The sequence below is a fragment of the Hetaerina americana genome, unplaced genomic scaffold (assembly GCF_022747635.1).
Source record: "Hetaerina americana unplaced genomic scaffold, ioHetAmer1.1.p SCAF_10, whole genome shotgun sequence".
NCBI classification, from domain to species: Eukaryota; Metazoa; Arthropoda; class Insecta; order Odonata; family Calopterygidae; genus Hetaerina; species Hetaerina americana.
Window position 1 is genome coordinate 44,404,910 of NW_027286070.1, and position 19,117 is coordinate 44,424,026.

A 19,117-nucleotide genomic window follows, 5' to 3' on the forward strand; every position below is an offset into this window, starting at 1 on the left:
CTAAGCATAAGAAATATAACTGATATTCAGATATCTTGACTGCAAGAGCTACTCAGCTTGGTGCAATGCATTATAGTAGAAATATTAATAGAGAAATGCACATAAATGTGTCTCAATCATGGGATAAGAAGTTTCTCCAACCCTAACATCCAAAAGCTAAACATCAGACTTAAAAATCAAGCAATACCACATTTTCAAGACAATGAATACAAAACTATAAGTTCTGTGTCAAACTGAATTATACCTTTAAAAAATTGAAAAATAATTCACTCTCTTTCATGAAGTTGTTTTAAAAATTGGTCTAAATAGCTAATGGGCGAATGATTCCCTCCTTGGGTCTAGGTTAGATTATGATGCACACTTGCAAAACGAAACTATAAGGATATGATGGATCTCGCATCTGTGGCTCATTTCCATACAATGCACAATGTAATTTAATTACCCACCACAACACTCATTTACATATTTTCGACAATCACAAAACATCCTCTCTGTATCTACAAGCTCTTACATAATGTCTGACTTTGTACTTATAGGACAAAATATACAGGAAGGCCCAGACCTTCCAATATTTAATTCATTATGAAAATAATTTTAATCAGTCATGTCAACGCACCAAACATTCATACACTATCATCAGCGTGAAAATTAATTTGGTGGGCAACCAAACGTCCATTATGCACTTCAGACAAACAATTAACAGAAAATAAAATTTCAATAAATATAAGAGTACATGTATGAATTCCATCAATCAATCTGCTTTTCAGACTAACGCACAAAATGAGAAAAAGTAACACCCACACATTTATATCATTATTAAAATGCAGTGGAAATTCTGCTAAAAAGTAATTTAGATGGCCACCCAGCCCAGCATTATATAATGGGTAGTATTGGGTATAAAGACATTCCAAAAGCAATTACCCTTTCCTCAACAATACATCTACAGCAAGTTTTCCACTGCATTTACGCTGTTCACACAAATTAAAACCCTCCACTCATTTTCTCTTCACCTTTCACTGGATCTACTTCAAATCTCACCCCATTTTCTCTCTCTCACTCTCTCTTTCTTCTCTCTCTCCCCTTTACACCACCAACAAAAAAATACAGCCCTGATGCCAACACACAGCGCTTTTTAGAGTCCTTGCTGCCACTTTTACTGTCGAGGACAAGAGTTCCCCTGCTTATCTTGAGCTGCTGCAGCTTCTAATCGTACTTGAGGAATCCACCCCCTCCACCTCCCGCTTTATTCTCCCTCTGAGGCCACGAGGCCCCTTGCCCTGGCCCATTTGAACCCGCAACCCCAACAGCCCCCCCAGTGTCCGCACCACCTCCCCCGCCACCCCCGCCGCCACTACCACCCGCCGGCTGGTTCATCCAGCTAAGAAATCCCCCACCACCGCCCCCGCCCCCTCCAGAGCCCTGATTCGGCGCCCCACTTTGCCCACCCGCTTGGTTGCCGCCGAATGCAGCGGCCGCAGCACCTGGATTACCAAATGCCTGTGGGGGCGGAGGACCATCTCCTGCCCCCGCCTGACCCCCTTGAAGGTTCCCTATCAGCCCCCAACCCGCCTGATTGAGGGCCGCCGCCACCAGTGCAGGATTCATCGGAAGTCCACTCAGGCTTAGGGCGCCCATGCCCAGGGGGTTCCCCAGAGGCTGGCTCCCCTGGGCGGCCCCCATTCCTCCGCCCGTGCTTCCTCCGCCTGTTATCCCCAGCGCCTGCAGGTTGGGCATATCCAGATTACCCCTACCGGCGTGGTTCCAAGTGCCTCCACCGGCGGCGTTGCTCGCCATGCCCGAGCCGTGGTAGTGGTGGTGGTGGTGCCCCTGGGCAAAGGGGCCTCCCGACAAGTTTTTTGGATCCGTGCCCACTCCCGAAGACCTCATGGCTCCACCTCCTGCACTCCCCACACCTCCAACGCCTCCTCCGCCTCCCCCGCCCCCTCCAGATCCAGCCCCACCCCCTCCCACGCCCCCACCACCACCAGCTCCTCCACCCCCCCTGTGACCGTACGGGGACCGTACGTTAGGGTCCGTCTTGGGAGCTGCGTTGCTGACATGAACGGACACACCTTTCACGATGTGGTCTTCCCCACACAGGGACTGGGCAACGTCAGGGTCAAGGAACGTCACAAAGGCGAATGCTCGAAATGGCTTTGGGATGAACACATCCGTCACCTCGCCGAACTTCGAGAAATACTCACGCAAGTCATCTGGGCCCATGTCCTCAGTGCATCGTCCAACAAACACCTTACAAGGCACCTGCTGGATCTGGCCCTCCTTAAGTTTAAAAATAAAAACGTGATTAATACAGTCCTAAACGTACCTCATGTTTGGTTTTTGCCATACTACAATAAAACGCATAATTATACTAGTATTTGCTATCCCCAGAGTTATTAAAATCTGGACTTCATTAATGATGAATACTCACATATATGCTGAGTATATGTGTAAGCATTTTTATATTATTAATTAACATCCATGCCTGAGGTAATTCATGGTTTAATCATCTACCAAATTACATTAATTGCTAGTTAACAGTTAATTGGTCCAACTGAAATTTAATTTGGTGAATGAACACTCAAGTACCTCAAAATGAATTGTTATACGCTCAAGTTCTTCAAAAATGTATACAAAATATGATGTGATAGTTTCTGCTCAAACGCAATGGGTTTAATATATTCCGACACTAATAGCTTCTACTCTGATATAACTTCAAATTTACACTTCCTCTTTCATGAATATTTACCTTAGAATTAGGAATTTTCACATCACACCATCGCCCATCTATCATGTGCCTCTGGGCTAACACACGCATTTGAGACTCATAACTTCCAAACCTAATGAAACCAAAGCCTTTCGAGTGACCGGTTTTAGCATCCTTTTTCACCTGAAGAAAACACAAGGATAAGACACAATATAATATTAAAATAACAAGAGCATTGCAAATAGGAACTGAATCTCTTCTTACCTGAGCCATAAGGACCTCTCCAAACGATTCAAAATATTCTCTTAACAACTGTTCAGTAGTTTTCCAAGGTAAACCTAAAACAATTAAATCTGAACATTTCTGTTTAGTTTCCATTCTTTTAGTTTTTGCAGTCGAATTCTCAAGGTGGTCATCCGATTTCCTCTTGTTCTCTATTCAAATTAAAATAACATAAAATAATTTGAATACCATACATTAAAAATCTAATAATTAACAAATTATTCAAAAATTAAGACGGTTCAGAAGATGAATTGCTTATCCGATTCCAAAGCTTTTGATTTTTTTTAATCGCGCAAAAACCAACGGACCAATAAAATTTAATTATGTTAAAATTTGAATGAATTTTCAAAAAATAAAACCAATCTAGTTTTGTATGACTTTCTATAATTCGAAATAGCAAGTAAAAGTCGTCAGCAGCCAAGATGGTGGATAAACATAATATGGCCGGCCAATCTATTAGTGTAACTAACAAAGTATTTGCCCTGTTATGAATTACCTTTAGGAAAAACGCAATAATAAACACTGTTTCCCCATCCACTATCCGGCGAATGGAGTCTACCATCTACCAATCTCACACCCCGCATCACACGACCATCTGGATTCCGGTACTTTAAACCACAAGTTCCTGGAAACTGGGCTGCAAGAGTTGACAAGAGTAAAGTCCCGTCGTCTTCCGTTGGGAGTTCAATTGGTTCTTCTCCTTCATCTTCAGAGACTTGAAGATATCCACTCATTTTTGGCGTGTTAAAGACCACACCAAAAATATTACACCGCCAACTCTTAACGTGGTATTTTAACAAGCACCTTGGCAACAACTTGGAAGACAATTGCTAATCGAAACGTCGGCAAAACTTCCACCACTATCGAAAGGTACAACACTGCGATAGTTAAATCCTTTGAATCAGTCGACCGTTGCTACATCTCGATAGTCCTCGACACGCTCCACATCTTTCGCCGTCGTCAGTTGTTCGACTTTAATTCGGTTTTCTGATCAACTTGTATTTGGAGTGAATGCTACTTCGTGAAAATAGAGATGTTGAAGGAGATAGCGGCTTCGCTGGGTGCTACGGAGCCGGCATTGCGTTTACTACTATCATTGTTAATAGGTAATCCTTCTGAACTTGAAAAACTACGTATTACTTTCTCTTTATTTCATGTTTAGGTCAAAGTAACTGTCCTTACCCAACATTTTGTTGCGGCTTTTCCTACCATTTCTAGATAGTTAAAAGGCCATTTCACTAAAGGAACATATCATGGGATTAATTTAATTTGTAGCCTCGAAATTATACTACCCCTAAGTGGATGTAATGTAATTTTAAAAGCTTATTCTGTATTAATTTACTCCTCTATTCAGGTGTGTGATATTAAGTCAGTTTGATCTAATTCCTGAATAAAGACGGGGCAATGGCTTACTAATCCTATGAAATAACTTAAGTACAAGTTGCCACAAGTACATGTAATAATGTATCCTAATTGTTCCATTATAACTTCAATACAATTTTACTTTTCAGGTTACCCAATAGCGGTATTCCATAGGTACACCCTGTATCGGAAAAGCCCAAACCTTCAGCATATATTTTTCATATGTTGCGGAATAGGTATTGGTTTCTTCAATTATGGTTAGTACTATTTATCTTTCACCAGCTGACTTTCGCGGTTTTTCATCTAAATAAGTTCATAATGTCGGTTCATGTGTAGCGGCAGGCAATGTTCACTTTATTAAGATCTCTAATAAAGTGGCGTAATAGACTCCCGAACTAACGCAGGTCCCCTGCTTCAGGAGGCTGCCTATCTCTTGACCCCCAATTCATGTGATTTCTCTTCGTATCAATTTTTAGAACGAAGGCAGTAAAAAGTTAAAATGATATCCCATTCCAGATAATCCTGGATAATTAGAATATTTCACCAATTACTGATTAGCATTGGCCACTGCAAACCTCCGAAGAAGTAATATTACTGAGTAGGTCAACATTTTTAGCATGGGGACCTACGGCCATCAAATCAACTTGGTAGATTATAGCTATAGCTGTTTATAACTGGTCAGAATTTGTAATATTCTCTAATGTAAATGTATGACAATCCAATTATAAGTACAATTTGATAGTAATGCCCTTAATTTAAGTCGCCAAACGGGTTTGTTTATCATGAAATATCAGTTATAAAATTTCATCTTCAATTTCTCGTAGTTGCATTATTTGAGACTAGTGTTTCAATGCACCATTATTTGTTCATTTAACAGTGTCCTCATACTGTAAATCCAGCTACTTCGGGCTTCACTTAATGGAAGTATTCATATTTAAAAGACCCAGTGGTAATCCCATGTAGAAAAACCCTCATCCTGAATTTAATGTATATATTCCCTGGTTCCACATTTATTTTTGTACTTGATGATGCCATGGTACAGTTAACTACTTCATATCAATAGACATCTGTAGAAAAGTACTATTGTATAATATGTACATAGTTAATTATGCATCTTGTGATGACAGTATTTTAATAGTATACTGGTAAATAAACAATTTCTCATCCTAAATGTCAGTTAATTTGTGCAGTAATTATTTAGCACTGGTGGATGCGAGGATAGAATGTATGAATATTAATTATACCATCATATTATGAAAATTGTATCAAGGCCGTGAAATTTTTTCATGCACGTAACAGGAACTTATATTACTTGAAATGAAAATTTTATGTTGCTCCAATTCATAGTTTGTAAAACTTATTGCATATTTAAAATGATGGAGGCTACCCAGAAAATCACTCACAACTTGGATAAAGCAGGGAAGTCCAGAGGCACCACTGTGATGGGAAAGTGGCACCCTTCGGTCCATAGCTGATTACCTGCCTCACTGGTCCAGCACACAAGCTTTTAATTTATTTTATTTCCTGAAAATAATATTTTGGATGGTTATCAAACTAAAATGTTTTTAGGAATATTTAACATTTTGTGGAGCTCCTTGTGGATGAGTGCTGAGCTATAAATCCACTAATGGGTTGAGGGGTAATGGTCTTTTTGAAATTAAATAATACAGTAAGAGAGGGGACTTCATAGCTGTGTAAACTAATAAAATAATGTTTGTGACTGCTGTCTTACCCTTAGCTTATGCAATTTAGCCACTGTATTGCTCTGCAGTGGATGCCTGTGGTCATTCATATGTTTTTTCTTCATGATAGAAAACTGGCAAAAATCTACTGTGAAGCCTGTTTAATGTATGATCTGCATAAAGAGGAAGCTTATAACAAATGAATGTATGAGAACCATAATATATACTAATCAAGTCCCTTTGAAAAACAAATCCTAAGAGTCGAAGACTAAGAATTCCATATAGGATTCATTGTGTGAATGAGTTTCCTTGAAATTATGATAGGAGAGAAGAATATTTATGATTAATATTTTTATGCATCAGTCTGCTTCAGAGTTTTTCAGTTTTTTGGTTTCCCTTAATTATTTTATGATTCATAAATTTTTGAAGGAAATTGGTTTTATTAGTTTTTTCAAATATGTAACATTCCCATTATGACCAAACTTTAAAGGTTACAGTGGTGTGGCCTGACTTTTAATTGATAAATTCTAGCTCATTGCAGTTAAGCAGTATTGCCTTCCAAGTAGTACAAATGATTCCTGGGCAGTACATCATCTGCTTTAGTAGGTAGCTGGTGGACCAATTTGACCCCATAATTGCCCATGAATAATGATATTTCATAATCTAATTTGTCAGCTTTTGGTTTACAGACAACACCTTCCACCTGGCCCTAACCATTTGCATCCTAAATGAAGCCCCCATACCATGCTTTGCCTGTACCTCTTTTGAATTGTGTAATGTTCCTAATGTATAAGTCACCCCTTCCTTGGTACTGTGGGAATTTTTGAGGCTAAGTCATAGCTATTCTTTAGTCAGTGTTTTTCAAATTTAAATGTTTTCATAATGCTTCAACTTATATATCTCTGTAAACCAGGGAAATTGAACGGGATATCAGTATTAAAATAAACTGAAATTTTTCTGGCAATCAGTGAAATTGTCCCCGTATGAAAAAGAATAGTCAATAAACACATAATATATGTGCCTTCAAAAATTTCTACTTCATTATTCATGGTTGCGAAAAATAATTATCCCTTATCCCTCAGCATAGGAATAGATTAGAGGGACAGGAGGCCTGCAGACAGTCCTAGACATGAGGTAATCTGCAACCTGTACATGTCTCAGACTGCATATATATATATATATATATATATATATATATATATATATATATTTGGTTGCATAAAGCATTGCAGATCTCAATGTAAATTATGTTTCCTGCATAGCTCAAGTGGTTAAGAGCCTCCGCCTGGCAAGTGGAAAGGTCCGGAGTTCAAATCCCGGTCTAGGAAATATTTTTTCACTCGTGATCTGCTATATTCTGCCTTCCCCACGTCTCCTGTGTTTGCCCTTTATGTGTGTTCCTATCCCTTTTCCTTATATCTGTTTCTATATAAATGAGTATTTGTTCGCCGTTTGGTGGGATTTCCTGTTTGAATGTATATACATATATATATATATATATATATATATATATATATATATATATATATATACATACATTTCTGTGTGGATCGCAGTAGTCCAGGGGTAGAGCATTGGACTACTCACCAGAGAGTCCAGGTTTGATTCCTGGGCAAGCCTCTCAGGGCACCTTCAGCTCCACCTAAGCTGTGTGATTTTTCGGGTACCAGATCTTGCAGGGAAAGGAACTGCCCCACCTACCCTGATGTATGAATTTCACACGCCGTTGGGCATGTTACTGGGTAAACTCTACTGTCACCTACCAAGCCATCCTTCAGGTTGATGACTATGTTTATATTCAAAAATTATGCATATTAAAATGAAATATGCATATATATACGAGGGTCATCCGGAAAGTAGTACCCGTTCGTGAAATAAAGACACAAAAGTAAATATTAACAAACATAAAAAATTTTATTTGAAAGAGGATACTTTAAACTACTTCTCAACATAATCTCCAAGCAAATTAAGGCATTTGTCATAACGTGTGACAAGTTTCTGTATTCCTGCTGCATAGTCCTTCGCCGCCAGCTCATTGAGATACGCGAGGGACCCATCTTGCACAAATTTTTGCATAATGCAGATGGTGTTTAACAATTTCATGAACAATTGTTCGAGAAACATTGGGAAAATGCTCACAGATGTCATCAATTGTGACGCGCCGATCGTTCCTCACGAATTCGTCAACTGAGCTCACCAGTTGGTCTGTAATGACAGACGGTCTCTCCGAACGCTCATCGTCGTGTGTGTTCCCCCTCCCCATGTTGAAGTTGCGACACCACCGCCGAACAGACGACTCGTCCATTACATTGTCTCCATACACCTCCTTTAATTGGCGATGAATATCACATGGGCGAACGTTTCTTGCATTGAGGAATTTAATCACTGCCCTCACTTCACAACTGGCGGCGTTCTCAATTTTTTTAAACATTGTAAACAATCACAGAAACAACACAGGCAATGCTAGTGTCACGCAACTTGGCTCAGAGAAGGCAGACAAGCCACTGAAGCTATCTGACCTCGTCCAGCGGCTACTCGCGTCGTCAGCACTTCATGCGGCACGAACGGGTACTACTTTCCGGATGACCCTCGTATGTATGTATGTATTGGTGTGTAATAATATGTGTGTGTGTGTATATATATATATATATATATATATATGCTCCTCAAACGAGGTTATCCTAAATCCCTCCTTAACAAAAGGATCCATAGACATGCCTAATGCCTACACTCCCATACCTTCCTCCACTGCAGAAACCCACACTCATTCAATGTGCACCACTTCCTTCCCGGGCCTAGAATCTCTGTGATTAATACTAAAAGACCTCTACCTTATCCTCAAAAACTATGAATCCCCTACCAAACTTTTTTCCAAATGTCCCTCTGTTACTTTCAAATGCCCCGCCAACTTATCAGATCTTCTCAAATCCACCAATCCACTCCTTAATTCCCTGCCCCATCCCAAAACCACTCCCATAAAATAAACCCACAAAACCACTCCCATTGCAATAAACCTAGATGTAAAACATATCCTATTTTCAAAACCAGAACCCTATCCCTCTCCCATCCACTTTTTAACTCTCTCCCACCAATCCCATACTCCTCATGCACCTTCAGCAATGTAGTTTACCTTCTGAAGCACCAACTTTGTCCTGCCTTTTATATTGGACACTGTACCACACCCCTCAATATTAGAATCAATAACCACCGGGCCTCCTGCAAGGATTCTTCCCTGATTGGTATGCTCCCAATCCCCAAACATGCCTCCAAACACAACACTCTCTTTGATAAATACTATGGTGTAGCCATCTTAGCATCCCTCCCACCCTCTGACCATCCTCTGAAACTCAAAATAATGTAGCGGGCGTTCTTCTGGCTCCTGGATTCCTGGAATTGCCCATATTATACATTAATTACCCCGATCTTCACATATTTTGATCCCTCCTCTGCCCCCAACACTTTCCATATTATCCCCGCTCTTCTAAAAATCCCCCTCCTAACTCCTCCCCTCCCAACTCTTCCCCTCGCAAACCTTTCCCTTCCATCCAGCATTTCCAGCCTTCTTTCCTCAGTTCTGTCCTCTACCTTGAGAAAGGTGGCGTGGACCACTGAAAATTCAAAACCTTGTGAGTTTCTTTCCTTGTTTGTATGTTTCTGTGTTTTTTGTTTGTTTTTTTTGTTTTGTCTTTGTCCACTTGTCCTAACTTCATGTACGTATACATACATATATGTATGTATGATGTATATATGTGTGTGTGTAGTATGCATATTAATTTAATTGTTAACAGCTCAATAAGTTGTTTCTAAATTAGATAACTTTTGTAATACTATACATATATTATAAAGGTACTTATCAAATAATAATGAAGGTACGTATCAGTAAGCTGAATGAATCAAAAATATTTTACTTTCCAAGTATGTCAAATATATACTGTGCTTAATTCCATGATAATGTTAGAAAAAGATATATGGGTAGTTGTAGAGAATTATTCCTGCAAAAAGAAATTAATTTAAGTAAATCATTTAATGATTTGTGAGACTATAACATTTACTTACTGCAAATTAACACTCAACATGCTAGCCTGATACATACGTTCAGCTCATACTATCTCAGCCCAAATACACATTGAGTAGCACAAATTATTGAAACTATGCACACTCAACTTTAGTATGTTATGCACAGAATACAGATTGAAAGCAAACAAACCAGGGAAGTGATTGATGGTGACTTAGGTAAGGTCATCCTTAATCACCTTTCCCCCAATTCACCATTACAAAGATAAGTGACAGTTGCTCTCTGCCAATGGGCAAAAATTCACAACTAGGAAATTATGAAACATTGAGTAGGGTAAGTGAAGTAATAGTTTTAAGACCCTCATTTTCAATGCAGTTTATTCGAAATAATTGGAAAAATGTGTCCACACTTTAACAGTGATGATAGATGATTTACTTTAGTTTAAATTTTATATCTCTCTGGCGTTCACCAAAAACAATTAAACAAAGTTTGAATGTAAAAATCTTACAATAAAAACCTGTGACTCTAATTACTAGCAATCCGTTATTAGATTTACTTAAAGTATATAAAAACACACAAAAAGTCAAAAAATCTTAGAGAATAAAAGTAAGACAGCAAATCCAAAACAGAAAAAGCACACTGAAGATGGAAACTATATGATGGCTGTGATGCAACAGGGAGTGAAAGGGAAATGGCTCACTGCCTGTTGAGCCCATTGAAAAGGGAAGTAGGCTGGATGTCACTAGACATGCTCCAATCAATGAAAGCCCGATAAAGCCTTAAATTGATGTCCATCACACATTGAACATGTTAAATATAATATCAATTTGAATCCAAAGTGTATTGAATAACCTTTTCGTATATTATCAGAGTGTTGTTTAGCTTACATGGATAAGAAGTACAGGTTAATGTTGGATACAAATGAACTTTTCACTTCATCATCATTTCTATCAGCATGGTAAACAAATATAAAATTGTATTTGCAATCAATTGGTACAGAAATGAAGTTCTTGCATAAACATTTTCCAGGTAACAAGAAAACTGTTTTGAGCAGAATGCCTAGAGCATTGAACTATGGGGATTTAGAAAAAAATCCTGCAAACACGTTTGGGTGAAAATGCAAACTGCTTTTACTGATGAAATTCTGACTTTATGGGCATAAAAGTTGCTTCAAAATAGTAAATCTTAACCAGGTCACCGTAAAAAGAATGGTGAAGCCTCTTACAGAAACATAATTTTTTACTTAACAATTGTTCTTCATTTATATCAATACAACAAAAACCTCTTATTGCCATTAATAAATCACTGGAGTTTTATTCAAAATTTTTATTGTGATAACATTTTACATTTAATAGTAATATAGTTCAAGATTCTAATAGTTTTAATAAGAAATAAGTTTCTGTAGTTCTAATCATTGAAGGTGTCATACTTGGAAATATAGTGTGTTTTTTAGAAACATTGAAAACGTAGAATTTTAGAGTAATGTTGCTAGCATTGGCGATTTCCATAGGTTTTATTTTTCAGTTTTGGTTAGATGATATGTGTTAAGCCAAACAGTATTTCTGGCAAACATTTAAACAAAGGATGAATATATTTTACACAAGTTCCCAAGGATGGTGTTTTGATATTTTCAAACTTGTTCAAATTTCTAAAAGGGAAATATAACCCAGGATGGTTTTCATGTGAAGAACTAGATTTTAAGGAATGGAATATTATTTTCCTGAAATGTTGAACATTTCAATGAAGGCCATTCTATAAATAATCTCTCCTATTTATTTTCATGACAACTATAAAAGTTACAGGGAGCATATTAACACAGATAAATAGAGTAGTGTTTCACTTGCATTCATTAATTCTTCCACATAACCACTATTCTTCATGCACTTTTACTATTGGAAACAGCCTGCTTGCTTCAGTGATAAAAATTTTGAGCCAGAATAGGCATCCATCTTTCATTGGCCCAAGAAGATGGATTTTTGAGTGTCTTAAAATGAAGACTAAAGTAGTCCATTCAAATTTTTCTGTGTCTGGTGATCTCCAAACTGGAATGGGGCATAGTATTATCCTGTTACAAGTGAAAGTTCATCTTCTTTTCTGGCCTGGCAATGGAAATATGAGCTTTCAGCTTAGTCAGTGCATCTTATTGTGTGGTATTTTTTCTTCCCCCGGATTCCCCCTTTCTTTGTTTAAATGTTTTTTTGCCTCGGCTTATCATCACCATCATCTACCAAAGATGACTCATCTGGCTCCTCTGTACTCATTGGTCACTCCTTGGTGGTCTGCAGCGGAAAGCCTTGGACTCAAATGATATTTGATTCAGTTAGTGGTTTATAAACTCAAGAATCATTAAAATCAACACAATTAACAGCTTTCTTTGACCATTTCATTGTTTTTCTCATGATTGTATAACACGATAAATACATATCTGCCCTTTCTATGCCATTAATGAACTTATTATATTTCAAAATGCAGATAGGTTTTTTTACCTGTTTTGGCAGCCCTGTGATCCTATCTTTCAGCTTTGTATTAACTATCCTAGTGCTGTGAATAGTGCTAATCATTTTCACCTCCCTTATGTCTTTCCAAGTCACCAGAAGCACTTCATCTTTACGAGAAAATGTGCCCTGTCCCTTTTTAAGGTTTTCGCCTCACTCTTTAATGTGGCAGGGAGCCATCTAACAGATCTGAATGTTCCACTCTTAATTTATTATCAAAGAGCAGTTCTGCTCTTTTGACACTGTTATAATAATTTTATTGATAGAAATGATGCCAAAGATTGAGATGAGGCTGTAGAAGTGAAAGGATAGCTTTCCTAATTTTTTTCCCCTCGGCTGAAAATATTTCTAAATTACTAGGGTAGCCAGAATTACTTTTACTAATCATACTAACTAGTAACCCATTCTTTATGATTTTGGCTGAATTATAGGACTTGATTTTTAATTTTACTGTCCATGGAATCATCATTCATCCGGTGATATCTCCTGCTTCAGTTAATATAATGTATTTATTGTATATAAACCGAATATATATGTTCATACATTTTGAAGTTTTCTATGAAGTATTCAAGTACAGGTCTTATTTTATACAGCTTCTCCGTCGCACCAAAATTTCTCCGTTATCGCTGAAGTGCAATGCTTCCCAAATCTGTTTCTAGTCAGTAATTCTCCAAGTATATTCGCTTCAATAAAAGGATCAATATCCTATCACTCCTTTGGTGAATCTTTCCTCTCTTGCCCGTGAGAATCAAAATTGCAATGAATTTTTCCATTTCAGTAATGGTTATGTCTGACCACTTCCCTGTTTTTTGTGATTGTATTTATGTTGGTTTTGATGGTAATACAGATCAAATTGAATGCACATCATTTTGAAAAAGTCATCTGCCACAAGCTGTGAGACTACATACAAGGATACTGGTAGAATTTTCTGGTTTGCATTTTACTCCAGGTGGATCTAAAAGTTGCTCTAAATCCCTCTAAGAATCTATTTTTTCCCATTCACTTGAGATTCCTGGTGAAGTATTGTCTTTGTTGGCACTCTTATCTAAGTCACTTTCGTTTTATTAAGAGAGGTGAGGATTTTCTATTTCTGGCTTCATGGCAATATCAGAATCACTTTTGATCTTGTTGCTCTCTTCGTCATACTCAAATGGCACATCTGACTAGTAATCGGCACCCAGATCTAATAAATTGTCTTCCTCTTGCAAACCACTCTTTCCTAAACGATGTTATTATATGGAATATTCCCTCAAATATTTCAAAAAATACGGATTGAGAAAATCCTCTCACAGGGCAAACCCAAAACTAAAATCACAATTCAACGGGACTCAAGGAGCGGACTGATCAAGACATCGAGAGAAGGAACTGACCATAGTCGTAAAATAATTATGGATGATTCATTGTTGGCCTCCTCATTCATTCATTCATTAATGAATGGTTTGTTGGAGCAGAGCTGAGAGTGCTTTCCCTTAGGTGGGAGTGGAACTTGCAGACAAGCCAATGCAGATATGATCCTTAAGGCTATAGAGATAAGTTACCTCACCGATGGCTCATCTAGGACCCTATGGATAAACACTCAAGAAATAATGAGGCTAGGAGTTGGGGTACCCAAGGATCAGCTAAAAGAAATATTACCTCCAAAATGACAAGGGGTGATGAATAGGTTTCAAGCAGTCGAAATTGAAGTTGCGCACCATTACAGAAAATCAGTCTGGAATTTAAATACAGTTAAATGGCCTAAACTATCAAAAGTAATGAACAAAATCAAAAATTAAGTTACGACTGTTCTTATTAAATAGCAAAAGGCAAATGAAAAATTACCACCAAGTATGTAAATAATATTAATTAAAAGTTTAAAATGATTCTCTTAAATGACGGGAATTCTCACCATCCACACGCAATGTGTTGATTGGAAATACACTTGGAGTTAGAGGTGGTTTTTGGTCAATAGGAAACATTAATTCCTTTTGACTTCGGGAAAAATTTGAGTTGCTGACTTCGAGATGCATAACAAATTAGGCGTGTAAAATACAAAGAATAACCCTGAAATGCAAATTTCTTACTGGTTACAGAAAATTAGATTGATAGAAGTTCGAGCTATTGAAGATTGGATCATTACCATATTGATCCCCTATGCATTCATTTCATCTCCCTTGTATCTATCTACATTTACTTAATACTCCACAAGGTTGCTGCAAGGGCATGTCGTTGGAGGTGTTAGGGCACCACCCGTAATTAAGAAAAATAAACCACATGCAAAAGCCACAAATTTATACAATCCACTAACAAAACAAGATATGCATTCATTTTAAAAACCCTTACAATCCACACATATGCAAACACACAAACTATCAACTAACAAACACATGCACCTACAAATATACCTGATATCTTTGCAATGTTTCATTTTGTTCTGACTTGGAAATTAAATGTTTTCAATATTTCTTAAGTGACTTCGGTTTCTTACTATAATGATGATTTCTGATTGTTCGGGGAAAGAAAGAGTATTTGTATATATCTCCCTTATTTTATCTTTGTATCTAAGTATTGTAGGGCCATAATAATTCCTTTAATGAACTTAGATTCCCTTGTTAAACTCATTTGTTCTGAACCTTTCTAAAAGTCTGTGTAGTAAGTCTGGCTTGTTCTCTTCATATCTTAAGTGGCTCCCAGCCTAAATCCCCTAAGAGACCAGAGAGTTTCTTGGATGGATTAATAATTTTCCAGCCACATCTTTGATATTGTACCCAGCTATTCCCTTCTTACTTCTTGACAATGCTTACACTTTCCTGTGCATCATACATATTTCTCTTTTACTCTGTAAACTCTTTATATTCTCGCCCTGCATCTTCCACAAATGCTTCTGTCAACCTTTTAAGTTTCCCCACCTCAGTTTCTAATGTACCTTGTGCTTTCTTCCTTGTACTTTCCTTTCTTCCCTTGTACTTTCTTCTGCTCAATTCTTTGTTTACAACCTTCCATTTCCTTCTCTCATCTGTCTTCCAAATCATTTCACTCATAATCCATGGTTTTGTTACCATTTTCGTATTTAATGGTGCAGTAGTTTCATTTTTTACTTTCAAAATCTCTTTTTTGAGTTGCTCCAATCTTTCTTCTATTCTGCTAATCTCCCTGTCTTCACTCATTGAGTTTTCAACTGCTGCATGGGACTCCTGCCTTTTCATCGCAGTTAATGCTTTACATTCTCTTTCCTCCTTCATCTTCTCTATTTGACCCTCTTTAACGTGGTGTTACACTTTTGTAGCACTATATTATGATCTGTATCTGCTCTCGGGAAACTGTGCTTATTAATTATGCTTTTCCTAAATGTGTCCCTAATCACTACATAGTCTGATACGTTTCTGAATCTCCAGACATTCTCCATGCACACCTTTCTCTTTTTTGCTGTTTAAATCAGTGTTTATTATGATTAAAGTAGCTCTTTTGCTCTCTCTCCTGGGTCATTCCTTGTTCTTAAACCATAGTCCCCAGTCTCATATCCATCTCTCCTTTTGCACTGTATGCATGTATACACTGTCTGTTTCTTCCTCCCTCTGATTACTTACTGGCATGTTTACCTGAATAATGACCAGGTTCATGGATTCAGCTTTTACCCCTACTAATAATAGCTTTATTACTCATCTGCCCTACTTTTACTGTGCTTCTACGTATATGTTCAATATTATAGCCATCCTTTGTTTGCTCTCTGCCCATGTGATGTATGATATCTATAATTGTCACTCCAGTAATCCTTGTCATCCTTACATCTCACCTCACACAGTCCTTAAATATATTTGTTTACTCTACCAGTTTATATTTTCTTATTTTCCCTTACATCTCACCTCACACAGTCCTTAAATATATTTGTTTACTCTACCAGTTTATATTTTCTAATTTTCCCATTCTCAACATCATCCTGAACTTCCAAGTACCTATTATAACTGGTTCAGTTCTCTTTTGTGTCTTCTTTTCTGCTGCTGCTGTCCACTGTAGTTAAGTAACAGTGAGGTCCTTAAATTGGGAATCGAAAGAAAACTATTTTTCTTATAACTAGCTTAATTGGTATTGTGACCGTCTTGTAATGAAGGGATACTTATCCTTCCATTCCATAAAAGACTAAGAGTCCTTGAATATTCTCAGGTATTTTAAAAGCAGAGTCTTGTATTTTAATCAATATGGTGAGTAGTCAAATCATAGGTTTACTATCTTCCATGCTCTTATTTAATGACAGTTTCAAATGCAATGCATGTATCCAAAAGTGCCTTTGATTCAAATGGTTCATTCGTATGTGTGCATATCACTGAACTTTTTTTTGAATTTTAACTCTATTTTTCAATTACAGGATTTGAAGTTCTCCACTCAATCTCATCTGTTGTTGTTATATATATTACTCTACTTACCATTGGCGGAACACTGCTGTCAGTTTATGTATCATTTCTATTCAACATGGGATATTTGTTATTTAGTAAGTTCAATGTTAGTGATGGTTGAATTTATTTTAATTTAAAAACATGAATTTTCTCTCCTGATACATAATATATTTTACTGATTTATTTTATTACAAGGTTACTATTTTACGGGGACTGAGAACTATGACATCAAGTGGAGCATGCCGCAGTGTGTTCTGGCTCTTAGGCTTATTGGACTCACATTTGACATCTATGATGGGACTAAAAAAATTGTGAGTACATGCCAAGTTTTTTTTCTGAAAATTATTCTTTTAAATCTATTATTAGTCAAATTATATTCTTATAAATAATATTGCAAAATGCTTCTTGTTTCATTTTGTGGATGTTTTCATCTAATGTTAACTGGGAAATTTTGGAAACAATTATAAAACATGGTTGTTTATAATTTTTCAGTAATGGTTCGCCTTTTAAATGTCAATGAATATAAATGCTAACACAGTTATCAGTCCAAAAGTTGATTTGATAGGTGAGGTAGAAATCACCTAGTATTAAATTCACACATCAGATTAGGGATCTGATCTCTTTAACTCCCCCACTCACTACTATGAAACATATTATTAAATTCACTGGTATCAGTTGTCATGTTTTCATGAGACAAAATGCCAATGCTGACTATCATTGCTTGTTTCATAAATGGAATGAGTTAATGCATTCTTACTGTCAGTATATCTGGCTAAATGAAAAGCCTTTGATCTCATATGTGTATTTCTGTCCACCTTACAGAGTGAGCTGTCATCAGATCAGAAAAAAACTACGCTATCCAAAATGCCCTCATTCTTAGAAGTTGCGGCTCATACCTTCTTCCCAGCCAGTTTTCTGGTGGGTCCTCAATTCCCTATGAGGAGGTATCAAGACTTCATTGCAGGGGAACTACGAGACAAGGTAAGGCTTTAATTAGTAATTATATCATTATCACCTACATCAAGTTATGTAACAATACAATAGTATAGCACAAATTGAAAACTTCTCACACCACACAATCATGAAATTTCATGATGAAGGTGTAGCACAGCAGGAATGAATGTATTCTTGCAAAAGCTGTGAATATGTGACTGGCTAGGATAATATATGGTTTCGTAAGAATCATTTGTGTGTACAAATGCAAAGATTTCACAGTCTAAAAATCATTTTCCTTGACTAGAATATTTCTTACATTGTAGTAGTAGTAGTAGTTTTGAGGGGAGGCGACCGACAGCTAAGGTCATTTGCGCCATAGGGGATGGACAGGAAAGGATGAAGGGTGGAGAGAAACCCGGCGTCGGCATTAGCCTACTCTTTACGAAAGGCGCCAAGGGGTCTGCAGTTTAACGTCCCATCCGACGGACGGCGTACTCCCTCAAAGTGCCCTCCACAAAGCACCTCAAGTAGGGATCGAGATACCTCTGAAAAATATTCAACACCGCCGGGATTTGAACCCGCGCCCTCAGGGTGGGAAGCCAGTACGTTAGCCCCCGCACCATCTCGATCCCCTTCTTACATTGTGAAATGAACACATTTGTGTCCAGCTGAATGATCAATAAAAACCACTTGGAAATTTGTTGAATGGTACGTGAAAAAAAGGTAGATTCATCCTTACATGTTTCTGTAAACCACCTAAAAATGCTACTTTTACCTTTATTATTTTATTTGGTATGTATAGATAGAATCTTTTTTTTTGTGGGAAGGTTTTGAGATGGCTCTTTAAAATAAGTCTATAAATACCGTTGTTGAATTGTAAATTGTTTCTATTAGGCTCTAAAGTATTCTTATATAGTTTAATCTTATCATGTATTAATATAAATTACTATAAAATTAAAATCTACCTGCTTTAGGCCCCACATTTCCATGATCAAACAATTTACTGATAAAAATTCCATGCTGAGGAAGAATTAAATCATATATGCTTGAAGCATAAAAGCCTTTTTTTTAAAACCAGTTTCTGGATAGTGTCAAACCAAAGATTAACCTAAACAACATATTCACAGCTGGAGGGAAAAATTAAGTAAACATGAATAGAGTAAATTTATTAATTTTATCCTACCTTTTTGCAAAACTAACAATTCTCTTGTAAGACATGAAATGGTAGATATGTAAGGAAAAATGAAATTTAATGAGAAGCAGTTATT

At 37.2% G+C, this 19,117-nt stretch overlaps 2 protein-coding genes across 2 annotated transcripts in view; one reads left to right on the forward strand and one right to left on the reverse strand.

Annotated features, from left to right (window-relative positions):
* Window positions 1–1,203: 1,203 nt before the first annotated feature.
* LOC139700317 (TAR DNA-binding protein 43-like) lies at window positions 1,204–3,816 on the reverse strand. Its single transcript, XM_071598956.1, has 4 exons — window positions 3,486–3,816; window positions 2,972–3,141; window positions 2,750–2,890; window positions 1,204–2,280 (listed from the first exon to the last, which is right to left on the reverse strand). Exons 1-4 carry the CDS (start codon window positions 3,721–3,723, stop codon window positions 1,204–1,206), a joined length of 1,626 nt encoding a protein of 541 aa, XP_071455057.1. The 5' UTR covers window positions 3,724–3,816.
* Window positions 3,817–3,923: 107 nt separating this feature from the next.
* nes (lysophosphatidylcholine acyltransferase 3 protein nessy) overlaps window positions 3,924–19,117 on the forward strand; it is a 28,972-nt gene continuing 13,778 nt past the window's right edge. Inside the window, exons 1-5 of the mRNA XM_071598586.1 lie at window positions 3,924–4,095; window positions 4,501–4,608; window positions 16,886–17,008; window positions 17,109–17,224; window positions 17,736–17,894. Of these exons, the coding sequence (XP_071454687.1) occupies window positions 4,023–4,095; window positions 4,501–4,608; window positions 16,886–17,008; window positions 17,109–17,224; window positions 17,736–17,894 (579 nt within the window). The 5' untranslated portion in view covers window positions 3,924–4,022. The remainder of the gene's footprint in view (window positions 4,096–4,500; window positions 4,609–16,885; window positions 17,009–17,108; window positions 17,225–17,735; window positions 17,895–19,117) is intronic.